Here is an 18,349-nt window from a genome sequence, read left to right as displayed (position 1 = left end):
AGATGATGCGAGAAAGAATAAAAGGGAACAAGAGTCGTTACCAAACAGATAGTAAATCTGTAGTAAGCACATCAACAAAAGCGAGAAACCCGGAAAACTTCACGTAAGGTGTCACAAATAACAAGACGAGTCAGAAAGTCTAATCATCCGACATAAGCATCAAACATTAGTGTGAAAGCGAATCAAAATTCGGAATGTGCGTTAGTACACATCTGATACACAATCTTGACAAAGCAATAAACATCTGATACACAACAAGTGATTTTAAGATTGGATTCAACCACACGATTCAACAATTATCTCATTCAAACCAATCGACAACAACAACAATCAAACAACAATTATCATCTCTTGATTCAAAAATCGCAACAACAAGCATATGCAACAATTATATTCATGTTAATAATCCATACAGTCATTACTATGAACACCTAGTGTGCACAAATTGCAACCACAAATTCCTTCATCAATAACATCAATAGCAACAATCAATATGCAACAATTAGATTCATCAACATCAACAATTATATCCCATTCTATGTCGACATCAACAATTATATTCAATTTTATATCAACATCAACAATAGTCAAGTGAATCAAACTAAGAATTATTATCGAAATCGAAAAGTAAATCACGTGTGAAGACGAAGAGATGCAGTCCTTTGGAATCACAAGAGAGAGGAGAAGAGATCGATGCAAAGAAAGTCGCGATCGGAGCTAAAACGGAGGGAGGTCGCGACAAAAATAGCAGTGGTGCGAGCGGCTGTTTGCCGGCATGGAGGCGGCGGCGTGAAAGAGGCTTGGCCGGAGGGAGGGAGATCACGAGGAAGAGAGAGGAGGTGATTGAGTTTTGGAGATTTTTGTGATTTTTGTTCTTGATGAAAACAATGAAGTTGTTGTTGTTCTTGATGAACTTCAAAGAAAAAGTAGTGTTTGATCTTGGAGAATGGAGAGAAAAAAAGAGAGAAAGTGCTTGTAGAGAGAAAAAAATTGGTGAATGAATGAAATTGTGAGGGAAAAAATATATATAGTGGGTCCAAAATTCAAATTTCCAAATGGTCCTCCTAAACGCATTTGTAAGCTCCATTTTCAAAGAAACGCGTTTCGATGCGTAAGTCGGAATTGGGACTAACGTCAAATCGAAGATGACAAAATTTGTGAATCGTAGCCACCGGAATGGGCTCAATCGGATAAGCGATGAAAAGTTATGCACGATTGACCGACGAGAAATTCATTCGATCATCTAAGGCGGAAAACTCAACTGTGTAGAATTTTTGTGCGCACCTCTCAATGAACAGGATGCAACTCAGTCTTCTAATCAAAATTCGAACTCGAGGCCTGAAAATAAATCGAAGCAAACAAAATTTGTGAAAGAATGTCGCCGGAGTGGGCTCAATCAGATAAAAATTGAGAAAGTTATACCCTTTTGAATCTTTGTTAGACAGTGTCCGAAAACACATTTTGGCAAATAAAATCTGACACTTTTGTATTTTTCTAGAATATCTAGTGCAGAATTAGCCTTCCAACCGAACATATGAAATGTCAGGGGCATCGAGACGCAATTACGGTCAAAATTTGAGCCAAATCCGATAAATGGTGCGAGAGTTATGAATTTAAGAAACTGCGGTTCAACACAATTTCTCACCGTATATCTTCATGTACATTGCAAATTTGGAGATCTTCCTCAAATAATTAATTCCCGATCTAAAAACATGAAATGTAGTAGACCTCAAGACAGAACTTTTGGCATATAGCTCGCCTCAAACTGACTTAGCGAACGGATGTTATGAATTTTCAAACCTCCGACCGACAGTGGAACGGCAAAACCAAAATATCAGAAACAATTAATTCCTCCCGCTTTCCTTAATGAATTGACTTTCGGGCCGAACACGAAAGACGTAAGAATGCCAAAACAGTCCTGGTCACTCGAGAACTGAGCCCATACGACCTTCCAGTCAAGAGTTATAAATTTTGCATTTGCACCGTAAGAATGGACTTTCCATTTGAACTGTCTTGAAACAACAAAAACTCTTGATGTAAAGCACACCGGAGTGCGAGAATACTTGCTATGACAAGGATTTGATTGGTCCCTAATGAGAGAACTTAAGAAAATATGCGGACTGTACCGCACCTCAAGAAACCTGAATTCTTGATTCAGTGTATCGACTTGAAAAAATAGTCACTTCCGCTGTATCTTCTGAAAGAGTGGAACCTTGATCCCGTGATTAGAGAGCCAATGACATGTATGTATGCATATGGTCTAATGAAAAGCCTAAGCCAATTAGAAAGGATATGAGGGAAAATTTTAGGGTGCAACAATCCCACACAATATTTTGGCTCTGCCAGGTAAACTTGGTTAAAGACATTGCTAACATTTATAAACCTTCTACGAATCTTCTATGATAATCAGCAAATGCCAGAAAACTTCTGATATTATTTACTGACTTAGGCATTTCTCATTGCAATACAGCTTCTACCTTAGACGGGTTCAATGCTATTTCACCTCTAGAAATTACATGTCTGAGGAAACTAACTTCATTCAACAAAAACTTGAACTTCAACAACTTAGAATACAACTCTTATTTTTCAAGGTTTGAAATACTATCCTCATATGCTCAACATGCTCTGTTAAGTAGGAATATGGAGTAGAGAAATGGTCTAGAGGGTGGTGAATATACCCTTTTTAAAAATTGACCGATACTCAAAGTGAGATATCAGAGTTTTTCAAATACGCGGAAGTTTTCAAGCGAAAATAGAGATCTTATGCTTATATCGGAAATCAACCATAGATCCAATTTACACAATCCACAAATATCACATATTGTTTAAAGGCAATTCACAAAAAGTCACACACTATATTAAATTGATAAGCTCTAAATTACACTAGAAGTGTTCTTCCACTAGTCCACAAAATTTAATCAGCACTAAAATTCAATAAGGTTCCAATTCTTAAAAAACTTAAACTTATGCAATAAATCGCTACCAACATAAATTAACGATAAACTACAATAAGAAACGACAAACATAAACATGCAATAATCTACGAAAATTAAAATGCAAGAGAAAGAACACCGTGATTGATTAAACGTATAATCAATAACAATATTATTAAAATGCAAAATCATAACACTGACACCTTTAAAAAAAAACAGTGTCTATATTTATATCGATATTGGAGTCATACACCGACACGTATAATTACATCTAGTTAATTTATATTTTTAATGTATTAACGAGTCAAAGTCATTTGTGGTGTGAATACACTTCATATATCATGATTTACCTAATCCACTAACACGGAAGTCTAAAATGTGCATTGACCGGAGATGAGATTGAGTTGGTTGGATTGTAATTTGCTTAGTCTCATTGGAAATAATCATAAAGCAAACAGTAAAGTCAAAAATGAAGAAAAAAAAACATGGTTTGCAAAAAAAATCAGTCTACATTAACTCAAAACCAACCTTCTGTTTGGAATATTCAATCTATTGATAAGAAATAAAAAGAAATTCACCAATATAATTGAGGGCAATGATTTTTTTAAATTGGATATGGAAATATTTTCATCTCTAAATACAATACTCAAGTTCTGGTACTAATTTTTTTTAGGGTTCCAAGTCAATTCTGATATCAAATAATTTTAATTTTGTTAATTTTAATTTTTTTTATCGCAGTAACAAAAGACCGAACCGTGATAATGACAACTAAATCAATTACTCCTATTAATGTTCTTGTACTAATTTTCTCAATCAGTGTTTTAAAAATCGGACCGGACCGGCCGGTCGGATCGATCGAACCGGGAACCGGCCAGGTAACCGGTCTGGTTCAGTAGTTAGATCGAGAATGTCATTGAACCGGTATAAACCGGTCAAAACCGGTTTAAACCGCTAAAATCGAGAAAACCTGCGGTTTTTGTGAACCGGCAGTTTAAATGCATTTTTAATTTTTTTTTAATTTTAAAAAATTAAAACAGCATCGTTTTGACTATTTTAATTAAAAATTAAAATATAAAATAAAATAATAAAAAATTGTTGCAGATGCGGTTGATTTTGGTACCAATGATTTTGATATTGAAGAAGGAGATCCCAACATTGAAACAATTTTTCTTTTATTAAAATTAAATTTAATAAATAATGAAATTATTTTGTTATAAATTATTCAATTAGATTATTTTGCGATTAAACTTTTGTTTGCAATTATATTTTATAATTATATACTATTTTATTGGCTGTGATACCTATGTGTAAAATTTAAATTTAAATTATGAACTTGTGAATTTTTTTATAATATGATATTTTCAAAAAATTTAAATGCTAGTTATATTTTGTAGAGACTGAATCATCCGGTTCGACAGATTTTATACCTATATAATTTTGTTATAACGACCAGTCTATTCAACCGAGTTATCCGGCTTAACCCGATTCAGTCATGCGGTTCGACCAATAACCCAATAACCTCACCGGTTTGATGTCCAGTCCAATTTTTAAAACACTCTTCTCAATGCTAAAATGTCATAGCGTGTGTATTTATTAAGCTGTGCTGCTATGCCCTACACTCGTAGACCGAACTACGGCTATGATTTTTTACTTCAAAGTTACATAAATATATAGAAATCATTATGATAACAGTTAAAAAACCAGAAAACTTATCGCAGAGCCATCATGGTAGTGCCATCAAAAACTAACAAACACTGCACTGCGTCTTTCCAACCCATCTTTCTCCTTATTCTTGTTTGCTTTATCAATTTCACAACTACTAAAGCAACGAACGGTTATGATATTCAATCTATGCCTTGCTCCGATAACAATGAAACCATTCTAAACAGTGTCTTTCAAATAAATCTCAAGACCCTTTTCTCATATTTGTCTTCCAACGCTACTGCCAACAAAGAGTTTTACAGTACCATGGTAGCAGACAAAAACAACTCCTCCAACACAGTCTATGGTTTGTTTATGTGCATGGGTGATGTTCCTGCTCATCTTTGTAGTCAGTGCGTTATAAATATGACTCATAACAATTTTTCGGACTCATCAACTAGCACTGATTGTTCCTCGTCCAAAGAGGTTATGATTTGGAATGATGATTGCAGGGTACGATATTCCAACAACTCTTTCTTCACTCATGACTTTAGTGTACTTTCTAGCTCATGCTCCTCTGTCATCTACCAGTCAAACCAGGCAATATTAGAGCACTCAGTTTCTGAAACTTGGAATGGAGTGGCAGATGAGGCAGCAAATTCTTTAATTGGCGTCAAGAAGTATGCAACAAAGGAAGTAACGTTATCTGAATTTCAAACCCTTTATTTTCAAGCTCAGTGCACACCTGACCTTTCGCCACAAGATTGTCGGAAATGTCTGAATACAACCATAACAGATTTACTTCAGTCTTGTGAAAGTGAAACTAACACTATAATAGTAGGGAGCTCTGAAAGCTACAGTTGTTACATCAGAAATGAGGTGTACCCTTTTTATCGCCCTAGTAATGCTCCAACCCCACAAGAACTCGTTCCAGCTTCCAATACAATTGATTCAAAATACTCACAGCATCCTTCTTATCTTTCCCACAATTGTTCAAGAAATGACACTGATTTACAGTTACATCTCACAACATTATTCTCTTCTTTGTCTTCAAATGCCATCTTAACTAGTTTTTTCAAGACGACTGTGGAGACGACTGAGGAGACATTATATGGCCTCTTTATGTGTCGTGGTGATATAGCCCTCTCCCATACCCTGTGTCAGTTGTGTGTCCAAGATGCAACCAAAAGAATATCATCAGAATGTCCTTCCTCCAAAGAAGCTGTAATTTGGTACGATAAATGCTTACTCCGTTATTCCTATCACTCTCTCATTTCAGATATTAATACAACCGCGCCTAAATTTCACCAATTCAATATGGCCAACACTTCTCACCTCAACATGCTGCAAAGCTTTGCTACTTGGAAACTAGCAGATATTTTATCTCAAGTGCAAAATTTGCAGACAGGAGATAGTACTCTAAAAAATTATGAAACAAAATCGGTAAAATTGAATGATCATCAAACCATTTACACTCTTGCTCAATGTACACCAGATCTGTCTGATGGGGATTGTGGCTCTTGCTTGCAAAACATTTTCCAATACGAAATTCCTTGGAATAGTTTGGCAAGTCCAGAGGGGAAAATTCTATATCCAAGCTGCTATATGATGTTTGGACTGTCCCAATTCTACAACAATGGTAATGAACCAGAGGAGTCCGGGCATGTTAATTCTCCTCCTACAACAAAAGGTGAAGTTTCATTCAATTAATATTTCTTGCATGACTCAATTCAATAGTAAAGAGGTAACAGAATTCAAGTGGTTAATAAACTTTATCTAAAATTGAATCAAATAGTTTGGATTGTACCCAGGTTCAATTCTTGGATAAAACAATTTTTTGTTATGTTTGAATTACCTTTCAACCAAAGATAATTAAAAATGAAAAATAACGAGAAGTTATAAAGACAATATATAGTATTTTGCTATTTATCATTTCATTACTCTTTATCTTAAAAGACACGAATAACTAGTTATGGTTGAACTATTAATTCTGGAACCATTAAAGCAACATTATTTACTACTGGTGTAGTAAGGAATTTTTACGACTGTTGTGGATTAACTTTTATTTGGTATATATGACAGTATGACACACATGTTCTTCTTTTGTGTAGAAAATGAAAAAAGAAGGTCGCGAACGATGATAGTTGTTGTCCCAACCATCCTTTCCACATTACTGTTAGCATTTTTCTGCTATTTGCTAAGGAAAAGAGCAAGAAAGAGCAGTTATAAAACCTTAATTCTAAAAAAAAATTGTAAGTAATCTGATTGAAATTTTGTAAGAACTAGCAAAAAAGTCAATTCATGAAGATTTGCTAATTGGTTTAATAATTCAAACATATTTGTCTAGTTGGTCATGAAAGTACGACTTTAGAGGGTTTGCAATTCGAAATGGCAGCAATTAAAACAGCAACAAACAACTTTTCACATGAAAACAAGATTGGCGAAGGTGGATTTGGACAAGTTTACAAGGTGAGCAAATATGACAAAATTTATTCGTATTACTTTATGACATTTATCTGCATAAATGATGGTTTGTTTTCTAATTAGGGAATTCTTTCTGATGGAAGACACGTAGCTGTTAAGAGGCTCTCATCAAGTTCAAATCAAGGCATAGTTGAGTTCAAGAATGAAATTTTATTGATAGCTAAGTTACAACAAAGAAATCTTGTGGCATTAATAGGTTTTTGCCTAGAAGATCAAGAGAAGATTCTTATTTATGAATATGTGCCAAACGGGAGCCTTGATTACTTTTTATTTGGTATGACATTTCAACTCAACCTCTTCTATTAGTTAACTAGAAAATTTATGCAAGCTTTTAAATTGATGCACAATATCTTAAATTAATACAAGTGGTTGATTACAAAACATATCTCTTTTAGTTTGTGATTCATTCAATAAAATGTGCAGATACTCAACAACAAAATTTAAGTTGGGATGCACGTTACAAAATTATAGGAGGAACGGCTTTAGGAATTCTTTATTTACATGAATATTCTCGTCTCAAAGTCATACATCGTGATCTTAAACCAAGTAATGTTCTATTAGATGAAAATATGAATCCTAAAATATCAGATTTTGGCATGGCTAGAATGGTTCAAATAAATCAAGACCAGGGATATACAAACAAAATTGCTGGAACATGGTAAGTTTTAAATTATTACCTATATTTTTTTAGTTGAATATGCTTTTCGTCGTTAGAAATATATCAATTATCTTTTTTAGTTCCCACAAATATGACCTTCAAATATATTTGGCTCTCAAATATTGTGTTTTAACTATAATTAATATTTTTTGTGTTTTAACTAGTTAAAAAATGAAACAACAGAGGTTTGAAGGAAATTTTTGTAGCAACTAAAATCAGAAATTGACATATTTAAAGGGAAAAAAATAAGCATATTTAACCCTCTATTTTTCATTCCTAACCTTTATTTCTTTCTAATTTATACCATCTTATCATAGGGGTTACATGTCTCCAGAGTATGCAATGCTTGGACAATTTTCAGAGAAGTCAGATGTTTTTAGTTTTGGTGTCATTGTTTTAGAGATTATTACTAGAAAAAGAAATATAAGTCTTTATGATCCACATCATGTTACCGAAGGCCTCACAAGTTATGTGAGTATTATCCTAGTTAGTCAGTTGAAATTTATTCAAATTGAGAAAAGCTTGATGATTTGATTATTTAATTTGATAAATTCTACAGGTATGGAGACAGTGGATAAATGAAACTCCATTAATCATATTGGATTCAAAAATAGAAAAGTATTCTCTAATTGAAGTTATTAAGTGCATACAGATTGGTTTGTTATGTGTTCAAGAAAATCCAAATGTCAGACCAACAATGTCAACGGTTGTTTCATATCTCAACAGTCATTCACCGGAGTTGCCATCACCACAAAAACCAGCATTTTTCATACACAATAGAATGAATCAAGAAGCAACAACACAAATGGAATCAAGTTCGGCCAATAATTTTGTATCATTTTCCGTCAATGAAATGTCTATAAGTGAATTTTATCCTCGAGAATAGGTTAATTTATTTTCATTAAACATATACTTGTTTTTTTTGGTGAATATTTATAAATATGGCTAAATATGTTTTTCCCTTTTTAAATATATCAACTTTTGTTTTTAGACCCAGCAAACAAATTTTAACACAGCTACTGAGACTGACCTAACTCTTTATCAAGACTTGAGTCGAAGCCAATTAAGAGGGAAAAGATCTTTTATCATCTCATCCAATTGTTTTAGGCCGAAGGAGTTGGAAATTAATTAATTAGAATTGTGATTCTCTGTTAACAGTTGTAGAATTCTGGCAACTGAGTTATATTATTGATAGGAAACATGGCTTATAAATAGCCTTACAAAGGAAACAGTAAAAGAAACTGAATGCACTAGAAAGTGCCTAATAAAACGGATAGAAAGTGCCTAGAAAATCGAAACAAACAAATCCTATAAACTAGGACAACCTAAACTGAACCCCATGATCCTCCCACGACCATAACAGTTTGACTTATTCAAATAACATAGCATAAGCTGAATTTACTCTAACAATCCCTTCCTTAAACTAGACATTCTAGTTTACTTCTGAGACATCACAGACACCTAGTTTCTTTCGGAGCCTTTGATAATCTTCAAGCTTGAGTGGCTTTGTGAAGATATCTGCTATCTGCTGCTTGGTACCACAGAATTGTAACTGAATTGCACCTTCATTCACTAAGTCACGTAGGAAATGAAAGCGAACATCAATGTGTTTACTCCTTCCATGCATAACTGGATTTTTAGAGAGCTTTATAGCAGAGCTGTTATCACAGAAAATGACTGGTTTTTCACTTCCACCATAGCCTAACTTTGCCAATATCCTTTTCATCCAGATCATTTGACAGGCACACGCAGCAGCAGCCACAAACTCTGCTTCAGTAGTGCTGAGGGTGACAATAGGTTGCTTCTTCGACGACCATGCCACAACTGCATTACTAAGCATGAAAGCATAACCAGATGTACTTCTTCTGTCCTCCATGCAACCAGCATAATCACTATCTGTGTAGCCCACTAGCTCTTGATTTCCTAATTTCTTGTAGAAGATTCCATAGCTCACAGTTCCTTGCAAGTATCTTAGTAATCTCTTAGTTGTCATTAGGTGTAGCTCAGTTGGCTTATCCATGTATCTACTGACCATGCTCACAGTATACATGATATCAGGCCTGGTGGTGGTCAAGTACATCATACTTCCAACTAGTTGCTTAAACAAAGAGCTATTCACAGTGACACCTTCATTGTCTTTGTGAAGTTTAACTCCTGGAATCATTGGATTTAAAACTGGATTACTTGCTTCCATGCCAAACTTCTTTAAGATCTCTTTTGCATACTTCATCTGACTGATGAATATCCCAGTATCAAGCTGCGTGATTTCTATTCCAAGGAAATATTTCAATCTTCCTAAATCAGTCATCTCAAACTCCTTCATCATAGATTGCTTGAAGTCTTGCAACATGATCTCCTCATTTCCAGTATAGATTAAGTCATCAACATAAAGACTTACAATCAAATACTTACCTTGTTGATTGACTTTGGTGAATAGGGTATGTTCACTTGCCTCTTTATCGAAGCCCATGGCCTTGAAATATGCTTCTATTCTGCTAAACCATGCCCTTGGGGCTTGTTTAAGTCCATAAAGGGCTTTCTTGAGCTTGTATACCTTAGTCTCCTCATGTTGCAATTCATATCCCTTTGGTTGATCAACATAAACTTCCTCTGTGAGCTCTCCTTGTAGAAATGCCGACTTTACATCTAGCTGATATACAATCCAATTTCTTTGAGCGGCAAGAGCTAGAATCATTCGAACAGTATCCATTCGTGCCACTGGTGCATACACCTCCTCATAATCTATGCCATGTTGTTGTGCATATCCCTTTGCTACTAAACGGGCCTTGTACTTATCAACCTCACCATGTTGATTCAATTTTGTCTTGTATACCCACTTGACCCCTATGCTAGTAGCTCCTCTTGGAAGATCAACTAATGACCATGTGCTATTTCTTTCAATGGATTTTATCTCCTCATCCATAGCTTTCTTCCAACTATCAATTTTCACAGCTTCCTCAAATGTCAAGGGGTCTGTGCTAGACATCAAAGCAAAACTGACTGGATTACCTCTATCATCAACACAGTGATTGAAAACATAGTCATTCATCCACGCTGGAGCTTTTCTGCTGCGTTGAACTCTTCCCACACTTTCTGTATTTTCGGCTTCCGCATTTTCATCACTCTCTTGTTCTATTTCAGTTTCATGTCTTGTCTGGGACACACCATCATTCTCTTTTTCTATTTCAGCAATTGGCATATCATCATTTTGTTGCTCAATTTCCTCATTTGTTGGCTGCTTGTCTTCCCATTCAAGTTGTAGCTTGACTAATTCAGCATGAGTTTGATTCCATTCCCATTGTTTGTCCTCTTCAAACACCACATCGCGGCTCACTGTAATTTTCTTTCCAATAGGATCATACAGACGATATCCTTTAGACTCAGTACTCACTCCTAATAAGACACATCTTGTGCTCTTATTATCAAGCTTAGTTCTTCTTGCATCTGGCACATGAACATGTGCAATGCATCCAAATACCCTGAAGTGTTCAACTGAGGGTTTAATGCCAGACCAGGCCTCTTCTGGTGTTATACCTTTTAGTGCTGAAGTAGGACACCTATTGAGAATGTAGAATGCCCAGTTTACTGCCTCTGGCCAGAAGCTCTTAGGTACCTCCTTTTGCACAAGCATGCTTCTAACCATGTTCATGATTGTTCTGTTTTTCCTCTCAGCCACTCCATTTTGTTGGGGTGTGTATGCTGCTGTAAGTTGCCTTTTGATGCCATTATCTCTGCAATAATCATTGAACTCAGTTGAAGTAAACTCCCCTCCACGGTCTGTTCTCAAACATTTCACATATAATCCAGATTCCTTCTCAACACTACTTTTAAATTGCTTGAAAACAGTAAATGCATCACTCTTGTAAGTAATAAAGTATACCCAAGCCTTCCTACTGTAATCATCAATAAAACATATGAAATACCTCTTTTGGCCATGTGACATAGGAGAAATGGGACCACAAATGTCAGCATGTATGAGTTCTAGACGCTCTACAGCTCTCCACAAGGCTTTCTTTGGAATGTACTCTCTGTGTTGCTTGCCTTTCATACATTCAGTACATACTGTTGTGATCTCTCCAAGACTAGGTAAGCCCCTTACCATGTTACTGCTCTGTAGTACTTGAAGGCCACTGTAGCTTAAGTGTCCAAATCTGCAGTGCCACAAATGTGCAGCTTCTTGAGCATCGGTTTGGAAGCATTGTTCCTTTGTTTCCTTGTTGTTTGAGATTAGGATGTACATCCTATTAGCCGTCATTTTACTTTGAAGAATGAGGCCTTTCGAGGGATGGTAGATGCGACACTCATTGTCTTTGATCACAAATGCCAAGCCCTTTTCTTGAAGTTGGCCAATGCTGAGTAAGTTGTTCCTCAGTTCAGGGACATAGAATACATCTCGAACAACATGGCTTGCTCCTTCAAAATTCAGTCTTACGCTGCCCTTGCCAACCACTTTCATCTTCATGTGATTTCCCAAACTCACATCTCGTTTGAAGCCTTCCTCCATGGTGCAGAAGAGAGAGGCATCTCCACACATGTGGTTGCTACACCCACTGTCTAAGAACCACACATCCTGACTCCTTGCTTTAGCAGCTTCAAAATATGCCATAAGAAGCATCTCTTCATCTTCATTCATTTCAACATAGTTGACTTGTTTCTCCAATTTGGGGCACTCATATTGAAAGTGTCCCAATTGATGACAACGGTAGCATTCAATGGTTGCTTTATTGTAATTTTGACGCCCTCGACCACGTCCTCTTCCTCCTCTAAAGAAATTTCTTCCTCGCCCTCGATTGCTACCACCTTCATTGTAAGACACTGCTAATGCTTGTTCCTCGTCGGGTTCTTTCTTGAACTTTTGTTCATGGACTAAGAGAGAACTTTGTAGGGCATCTACTGAAAGTTCATCAATATCCTTAGCTTCCTCGATGGAACACACTATATAGTTCCACTTCTCTGTCAATGTCCGCAAAATTTTCTCGACAATTTTGACATCATCCATGTTTTCTCCGCAATTCCGCATGTCATTAGCAATGACCATCACCCTGCCAAAGTAATCATTGATTAACTCACCTGGTTTCATGGCCAAGACCTCGAACTCCCTTCGAAGTCGGTTGAGCTGAGCGCGTTGGACTCGAGCATTCCCTTGATATTTCATCTTCATCGAATCCCATAACTGCTTGGACGTCTCCTTCTTTGTTATGGTTTTTAGAATTGATTTGTCCAGAGACTGAAACAAATAATTCTTTGCCTTTAGATCTTTGAGTTTCATCTCGTCAAGAATCTTCTTCTGGGCATCTGTCTGAACAACACCTTCTCTGGGCAGAGTATAACCCGTCTCCACCACGCTCCAATATTCTCTTGATCGGAGGAGGTTTTCCATGACCATACTCCAGTGGTCAAAATCCCCATCGAATTTGGGAATTGACGGTGTTGAGAAACCACCACTTTTCTCCTCAGATCCCATGCTGTTTTTATGGCTCTCTTGTGTTTCTCTCACAGACACTCGTTGGTGTTCTTCAATACTCAATCTCTCAAGCTCTGATGCCAGATGTTAACAGTTGTAGAATTCTGGCAACTGAGTTATATTATTGATAGGAAACATGGCTTATAAATAGCCTTACAAAGGAAACAGTAAAAGAAACTGAATGCACTAGAAAGTGCCTAATAAAACGGATAGAAAGTGCCTAGAAAATCGAAACAAACAAATCCTATAAACTAGGACAACCTAAACTGAACCCCATGATCCTCCCACGACCATAACAGTTTGACTTATTCAAATAACATAGCATAAGCTGAATTTACTCTAACATTCTCTCTCTCTCAATGAGCATCTCTACCCTCTCCCAATAGTGAATTTTGGTGTATTTTCGCTAATTTGTAATATTTTCTATAGCTGTTATGAGTCTCTAAATTATAGAAAGCAAAGAAAATTTTGTGAAAAGTAAGATGTTTTTAGTTTTGTAGTAACTGTCATAAAGGTAGTTACCAAAAAAAACAAAAACACGTTAATTCTGAAGATATACCAATATAACGAATAATGATAATGATAATCAAAATCAAAATCAATGAACACCATAGATATCAAAATGCAATAGTGACAATATGTGGAAATTGGAATGGGTAAAACATATACATACTGATTTTTGCCATCTGAATTGAACTGCATATGCTTGCTTGAAACTCATAGTTGGAGAATCAGCATCTTTGTATCTGCATAAGAATAAAGTGCATTATTTTTACAATTTCATTAGGCTACTCATTTAACATTATCACATTGTTGTCAAATTCAATTGGGTTCTTTGTTATCAAGATGGCAGTAAAAAAGAAAATGCATTAATTAATTAAGCATAATCTGTTTGCATATTTTTGAGAGACATTTTATCAAACAGTTGTTGGGTGAAAAGCATTGTCAGAAAAATCAAACGAGATTGGCATATATACTGATGTTAAAGAAACTACCTTGATGAATCTCATCTACTAAACAATTTGAATTCCAAAGGTGATGAATGACTGAGGAGTGGTGGATGAATTTGAAAGAAAATCTATATTCTATGAAAATTGTAACAGTGAAGCTATTTTGTAATATTTTATGTCACGAGATTTCTACCATCTCCACGCAAACAGGTACGGAAGAGACACTTGTTGGGGCTAACATCTAATTCGTACAACAAAATCCACCGTTGGATTGAAAACTAACATCATATAGATCATGTTTAGAAAATTTAATATCAAACGAAAATTATTTAATATGTTAAAGAGAGTGATCAAAATTAACGTTTATGTTAAAGTTTTGTAAGGCGTTCGTTTTTGTTCGTTTTTATGCATCTTGTTGACATGTCAAATAATTTCTGATTGATGTTAAATTTTATGAACATTATCTATATAATGTTAGCTTTCAATTCAACGGACGATTTTGTTATACTGATATGCGATAAAGAATTATCGGAGGTGTCATGTTACTAAATTGGATACATTGATGTTATTTGATTATATATATATATATATATATATATATATATATATATATATATATATATATATATATATATATATATATATATATATATATATATATATATATATATATATGCAAAGCCAGAAAAGTTATATAGCCTGGGCAAAATTTTAAATACCGCAAATTCATTGTATATAATATATAAATAATTATCAAACATAATAAAAGAGATGAAACATAGCCTTACAATAGGGTGTTAGGGTGTTAAATAAAATCACGAGGTAAATTTCCTTTCCGAGACTTCTTTACGGTGAATGTTCGAATAATATCAATATCATCAAGTGACTTGAATATCTTCCGCTCAATGTAACATATTATTATTAGACAATGATTGTAATTCGACTTCCGGTTGCACAACATTCACATTCTCAATACTTTCTTTATCAACCAAAAATCTCCTCGTCTTTATCAATAAGCTTAAAAAAATATTCCAATAATTTCTAATAAGTTATTATAAATTGAATCTTCATTATATTTGAAATTATATTTTGAATGGGGTTTTAATTAGTTCTTTAAGTTTCTAATAGTTATTATAAATATATTTAAAATTATTTAATGGTAAATTTTCAATCCACTTTTCAATAGTTTTAGGTAACTCTCAAATTTCCAATTTAATTTTTTAGACTCAAACCTGTCATTAATCAAAATTGAAGTGGCAGCATCACATCAAACATGCTACTAGCCAGCAACGTGTAAGGAATAATGATAATATTAAATCCAAACCCAATTATGCAGAAAAATCAATAACAATAAACCTAAATCTGCATTGTTTTCTTCTTCTTCCTAAAATCAAAGTAAACCCATTCTTTTCTTCTTCTTCCTCAAATCAAAGTAAGCCCCTTTAAATTCTTCATAAACACGCATTACCCTTTAAATCTTCAATTAAGAAAACAGAATAGTAACAATAATTTCAAATCCTTCGATACCGAAAATTACTTTGATGTGAATCAGTTTCATAAAATTGTAAAATAAAGCAGGACCTGAAGATTGTTGGTTTTGAGGTAGGACCAAACGGGCATGAAACAGAACAAACTATAAGTTTGGGATTGACCGACAAAGTCTCTGAGAGTGGAAGGAAGGTTAACGAGATCAATCAAGTTTGCGGTTTTTTTAGGCCTTTGGGCCAGCCTGGGCAATGGCCCACCCTAGTCGGGCCCTAGCTTCGCATATATATATATATATATATATATATATATATATATATATATATATATATATATATATATATATATATATATATATATATATATATATCATTAGATTTTAAAATAAATTATAGAGATTATGTGTGAATATTTTTTTCTCTCTTCTAAATCATTTATTTTAATAATGGAGGAGAGATAATAAAAGATTCACACATAATCTTTACCATTTATTTTAGAATCTAATTGTTCAGATTCATTTTCACATTCTCATATAAAGATGGCATTCTCATATGATATGCCCTTATATATATATATATATATATATATATATATATATATATATATATATATATATATATATATATATATATATATATATATATATATATATATATATATATATATATATATATATATATATATATATATATATATATATATATATATATATATATATATATATATATATCAACACGAATCTATCTTGTAGAAGTTGCCAAGAAAAGACCATGGTCTTAGAGAGAGTTCAACTATCCCAAATAAGGAGGAGAATTAGATTCTCTCCGGATACAAGGACCTCTAGAGAAGGGTGGATACTAGTTTGGGTTTGATAAGCAAACACAATTGAGAATAAACCAACTCTAGAATGCCTTCACGTCCATATACCTCTCTCCTCACTAAGCTGAAACTTTTGTAGGACCAAGAAAAAATCAGAGACCCTGGGTTCTTCATGGATGAAGAATGGTCTCATCTTGCAAATATCTCTAGAAATCCTCATGTCTTCCCATCTCCCAATCTCACTCATAGTATTTTTGCTCCTTTGAGAGATATTGAAGAGCCTATGAAACCTAATACTAAGAGGTATATTCCTTATCCAAAGGTCATCCCATAAAGAGGTTTGCATACCTAGTCCAACCTTCTTAAAAGGTTGGTGATATTGGAGTGACCATACCTTGCAGACATGATATCTACCCACATGCCAAAAGCAAGCTCTAGAAGGCGCCATCTCCATTTAGTTAAAAGTGCTAAATTAACTAGTCGAAGATCTCTAGCACCTAAACCTTAAGTCTTCTTAGCCTTAAACACATCTGACCATCTCACATAGGATATCTTAGAATCTCCTGTCACACCTCCCTAAAGGAACCTCCTCTAATCCTAACTAACTTCTCCTAAATTTCCATTGGCATATTAAGGAAAGAAAGGAAGAACGTAGAAATACAATTAAGAACAAAATCAAGAAGGGTGACTTTATCTTCTAGGCTACCATATCTATGATTCTAAGAATGCAACCTCTTCCAAATCAAGTTAACAAAGGGTTCCCATGTAGAATTTTATCGATGATTTGTATTTACTGACTGACTTATATACTTGAAGGGAAGACACTCAATCTTCCAATGAAGAAAACTCTTAGTCAAGGCTAAGAATCAAGGATTAACATTAATCCAAGTCGGGTTACTCTTGGGGAAATTAACCCCAAGGCCCGAAACTAACTCATGCCCCTTAAAAATTGCTTTAATAGCCCACTGATTCTCAACTGAGAGGGCTTCCAAGATTAAAGTATCATCTGCATACTAAAGATGAGAAATCTCCAAATTAGAGGAACCCATTTTATGCCCTAAAAAAAGTAATGCTTGTGGTCCTCTTGAACACCCCACTAAGACCTTTAGCCACTAAGAGAGAGAGAGAGAGAGAGAGAGAGAGAGAGAGAGAGAGAGAGAGAGAGAGAGAGAGAGAGAGAGAGAGAGAGAGAGAGGGAGGGAGAGAGAGAGAGAGAGAGAGAGAGATTTGCTAAAAGGTCTCCCTATTTTAAGACTTTTTGGATCTTAATCTCTTAGGTCAGAGAGCCATTAATAATCACATTCAGATTATCAAAAAAACACATTGGCTCTATTCTAGAATTTCCACTTATCATTAAAGCCAATATAATTGAACATATAATCTAGGAAGCTTTAGCTAACTGAAGTGCACACTTTCACAAACTCAACTTTAAAAATAAGGCAAACCTTTTTAGAGAATTTAACCAAATCAATCAACTCACTAACCACCAACACACTATCAACCATCACTCTCTCTTTAAGGAAAGTCGACTGATTTGGAGAGAATAACTTATCCATCATCGAACTCGGCCTTTTAGCCAAAGCCTTGGCTACGAACTTATATAACGGACCAACCAATGAGGTAGGCCCAAAGTCACATAAGGAACAAAGGTTCTTAACTTTTGGAAAAAGTGCCACAAATTAAGACATAAAACGGTGAGGTAAAGTTGCAAAATAGTGAAACTCATCAAACATAACCCTCACATCTTCCTTTTACAAAACCTTTTGAAGAAATAAAATTTGAATCATTTGGGCTCCGCTCTTACTCATATCATACTCGAAAGAAATAAGAAGACAAAACTCAATTATCCTCCACAGATAAGGACTGAAAAGGCACACCACTGAGCCTAATCCTAGTAGTAAAGTGCTCTTTAACC

General features: G+C 34.8%; 1 protein-coding gene and 1 long non-coding RNA gene across 2 annotated transcripts; one reads left to right on the top strand and one right to left on the bottom strand.

The window, feature by feature from the left end:
- The first annotated feature begins 4,658 nt into the window (after positions 1–4,658).
- Positions 4,659–8,765, top strand: LOC131640815 (cysteine-rich receptor-like protein kinase 25). Its single transcript, XM_058911193.1, has 7 exons — positions 4,659–6,264; positions 6,686–6,826; positions 6,922–7,043; positions 7,122–7,332; positions 7,482–7,716; positions 8,034–8,187; positions 8,276–8,765. The coding sequence occupies exons 1-7, from the start codon at positions 4,659–4,661 to the stop codon at positions 8,600–8,602; spliced, it is 2,796 nt and encodes a 931-aa protein (XP_058767176.1). The 3' UTR covers positions 8,603–8,765.
- Positions 6,118–14,311, bottom strand: LOC131640816 (uncharacterized). Its single transcript, XR_009295343.1, has 3 exons — positions 14,176–14,311; positions 13,854–13,926; positions 6,118–6,252 (listed from the first exon to the last, which is right to left on the bottom strand). It is a non-coding gene; the product is annotated as an uncharacterized LOC131640816 (long non-coding RNA).
- Positions 14,312–18,349: the final 4,038 nt, after the last annotated feature.

The sequence above is a fragment of the Vicia villosa genome, unplaced genomic scaffold, assembly GCF_029867415.1.
Source record: "Vicia villosa cultivar HV-30 ecotype Madison, WI unplaced genomic scaffold, Vvil1.0 ctg.003329F_1_1, whole genome shotgun sequence".
In the NCBI taxonomy this organism is placed as follows: Eukaryota; Viridiplantae; Streptophyta; class Magnoliopsida; order Fabales; family Fabaceae; genus Vicia; species Vicia villosa.
The sequence above is the reverse complement of the archived record's forward strand: the minus strand, read 5'-3'. Positions and strand labels throughout refer to the sequence as shown.